The following is a 3,539-nucleotide window of genomic DNA, read 5'->3' as shown; positions in this document are numbered from 1 at the left end:
GCATTACCATTACAGATGAGAGCTGGGGTTTAAAGTTCTATCCTTTGAACATCATATAAAATGCCTTTATGTCATCTTGCACAGTTAACCTAAGAGAAAGTAGGACAACTCCAGGACTGGAGGGACCTGATTGACTCACCTTTAAAACTGGCCTATTTAAAAGGTCTTAGCCTCTGCCCCCGAGAGAAGGTATATTTAGTGGGGAAAAAGACAAGGAAGGTATTTCACCACCAGTAGAAGAAGATGTCTTCACCCATTCTAGGGGGCTGGTTACACAGGGAAGTGAGAGCCTCACTTGTAGACTTGGGATGACAACATGTACCTCAAGCTATGTATGTGCCGACCACAGTAGCAGGGACATGTCACCTGATTCTCAGGTTGGAAATAGTTTCTTAAGCTAATCTTTCTTCCTTCTCTCTTGAGAGCAGGACCATGTGGAGCAATGCCACCTCTCTTTTAATCTCTGGGTTTCAAAACAAGCAGAATCAAGGACTAAATGATGGACAACCACTCTAGTGCCACTGAATTCCACCTTCTAGGCTTCCCTGGGTCCCAAGGACTACACCACATTCTTTTTTATATATTCTTTTTCTTCTATTTAGTGACATTAATGGGAAACACGGTCATCATTGTGATTGTCTGTGTGGATAAACGTCTGCAGTCCCCCATGTATTTCTTCCTCAGCCACCTCTCTACCCTGGGGATCCTGGTCACAACCATAATTGTCCCCATGATGTTTTGGGGATTGCTGCTTCCTGGGATGCAGACAGTATCTTTCTCTACATGTATTGCTCAACTTTTCCTGTGGGGACCATGGCGTTTGCATTACTTGGAGTGACGGCTGTGGACCGTTATGTGGCTGTGTGTAACCCTTTGAGGTACAACATCATTATGAACAGCAGTACCTGTATTTGGGTGGTAATAGTGTCATGGGTGTTTGGATTTCTTTCTGAAATCTGGCCCGTCTATGCCACATTTCAGTTTACCTTCCGCAAATCAAATTCATTAGACCATTTTTACTGTGACCGAGGGCAATTGCTCAAACTGTCCTGCGATAACACTCTTTTCACAGAGTTTATCCTTTTCTTAATGGCTGTTTTTATTCTCATTGGTTCTTTGATCCCTAGGATTGTCTCCTACACCTACGTTATCTCCACCATCCTCAAGATCCTGTCAGCCTCTGGCTGGAGGAAATCCTTTTCCACTTGTGCCTCCCACTTCACCTGTGTTGTGATCGGCTATGGCAGCTGCTTGTTTCTCTATGTGAAACCCAAGCAAATACAGGGAGTCGAGTACAATAAGATAGTTTCCCTGTTGGTTTCGGTGTTAACCCCCTTCCTGAATCCTTTCATCTTTACTCTCCGGAATGAGAAAGTCAAAGAGGCCCTCCAAGATGGGATGAAACGCTGCTGTCAACTCCTCAAAGATTAGCTGTTCTGTAAGTCCGTTTTAGGTGGTCCAAGCCTCACGGTTAATTATTAAGTCACCTAGAAAATTCTAACTCCTCTTTTCTCTTATCATCATTACAAAAGTCAAAGAGTGTGTACAATTCGCCATCACACAATGGAAGTAGATTAGGCTGGTAATAATGAAATCCATTGTCTGCCCAGGAGAATCTCATAGCCTTAGTTCCTGCCTGTTTCCACTGTTGAACATATTCTTGTGATTTGGGGGGAACTAGAGAAAGGAAATGCAGACATTTTTGTAAGAATTCTATTAGCCCAACTCATTTCCTTATAGGCCATCTCTGAAAATGTATTTTCTGGGGAAGGGAGGAAGTGTGGAGGGAGGTGTACTGAGAGAGGTGTCCTAATCAGAGTAGAAAGGTAGAGATGCTCACTTTGGTCCTTCATCACCTGTTGCTAAGTTCTTCCCTATATTTTTGTGCAATTTTTTGGCAAGATGGCCATATGCATTTTAGATATCCTAAGGCTCTTTCTCTCTGCCCCATTGATACTGGAAAGGAAGTGTAACACTGTTTACGTTTTGTCACAGAACCAGTCTAGAATGGCGATATGAGGATTGGAATGCTTCTCATTCAGGAGATATTTGTGGTGTAAAGAAGATAAAAATATTTGAGGATAAAAATGGAGGAAAATTTATTTTTGTTAAGCTTCAGCATATTCCTTTCACTGCCCTTCTTTGTGGTGAGTATAGGGGCAGGGGCAAATAAGAACTAAATGACTAATTCTAGAGAGCATCCTGTATTTTATGGCTGTTAAAGACAACTATGTCTGTTCAGACTGTATCCAGATCTAGACTTCAAACTTTATAATGTCTTTTGATTCTCCATCTCTCAAATCCAACAGTCTCAGTACCATCATGTATATCTTCTCTATGGGCAGAATTTTTTAAAAACAAGAGGCCACTCTTTTGACTCCCGGCTTTCTAGCAATTACAGGGATTGGCTGTTTGGTAGTATAACTGTTGGAATTTCACATAATATTGGAAGAAGTCCTTATAAGGAATTTTACCTAAACAACAACAATCAGCAGATTCTACCAGCCCTAAAGTAAGTGAGAAAATTGAGCTGTTCAGCAGTGGGATGATGAGGCTACTGAGAGAATTTTGAAGAGTACTGTCTGAGGATGCCATGTTGTCTTGTCCTGTGAGGAGTGATAACCGTCATGTATGTTTGGGTAGTTTGCATTGCATTAAAGTACCAGACAAGGTGGGGAATGAGCTTTAAATTCAGCCAGCCCATGCTCTGCAAGCCAACCAATGGACTCTGGTGGCACTGCATTGGCTGGAGAAAGGGGAGACTTTTGCTTAAACAAAGGTGCCCATGGTTTCCAAGCCCAGTAAATGAGGATCTGTTCTGACCAGAAAGAATACCTTTTTTCTAATTCATTAATCCAGAGAAGTATCCTTTAAGAGATGAGACAATAGAAGCTCAGAGAATTTAAATAACTTGCCAAAGTTTACTTAGCCATCCACTATATCACATCCATCAGATTGGAAAAACATAAAACTCTGAGAATACTAAGTATTGATCTGAATGCTGGCAAATAGGGTTTTTAAAAAACCAACTTCTGGTAGAAATATAAGATATAAGATCCAAATAACTAGATAGTAGATGTCTATAATTAGGTTCTAGTACAGTCTTAATAAGATAGTGGTAGTCCATTTTGCATTGCTATAACAGAATATAAATAATACCAGCCTGGATTATTTGTAAAGAAAATAAACATACTTGGCTTATGATTCTGGACACTGAAAATTTATTTGGCTTATGATTCAAGACATAACACCGGCATCTGACAAGGGCCTTCGTGCTGTGTCATCCTATGGCAGAAGGTGGAAGGGCAAGAGAGGGCCAGAGTGAGAGGGCAAGAGAGGGCCAAACTCATTTTCATAACAAATCCACTCTCAGAATAACAAACTCACTCCTGTGAAAACAACACTAATTCATTCATGAGGGGATATCCCTCATGACTTAATCACCTCTTAAAGGTCTTACCTCTCAACAATGTCACAATGGTAATTAAATTTCAACATGAGTTTTGGAGGGGACATTCATGTCATAGCACTTCACCCCT

The 3,539-nt window shown here is 41.0% G+C and overlaps 1 protein-coding gene across 1 annotated transcript; it reads left to right on the top strand.

Annotated features, from left to right (window-relative positions):
• Positions 1 to 496: 496 nt before the first annotated feature.
• OR9A2 (olfactory receptor family 9 subfamily A member 2) lies at positions 497 to 1,431 on the top strand. The gene is given in 2 exon segments (XM_019030670.1): positions 497 to 800; positions 803 to 1,431. Coding segments are annotated over 2 exon segments (933 nt in total).
• The last annotated feature ends 2,108 nt before the right edge of the window (positions 1,432 to 3,539 follow it).

The sequence above is a fragment of the Gorilla gorilla genome, chromosome 6, assembly GCF_029281585.2.
Source record: "Gorilla gorilla gorilla isolate KB3781 chromosome 6, NHGRI_mGorGor1-v2.1_pri, whole genome shotgun sequence".
Taxonomy (NCBI): Eukaryota; Metazoa; Chordata; class Mammalia; order Primates; family Hominidae; genus Gorilla; species Gorilla gorilla.
The sequence above is the reverse complement of the archived record's forward strand: the minus strand, read 5'-3'. Positions and strand labels throughout refer to the sequence as shown.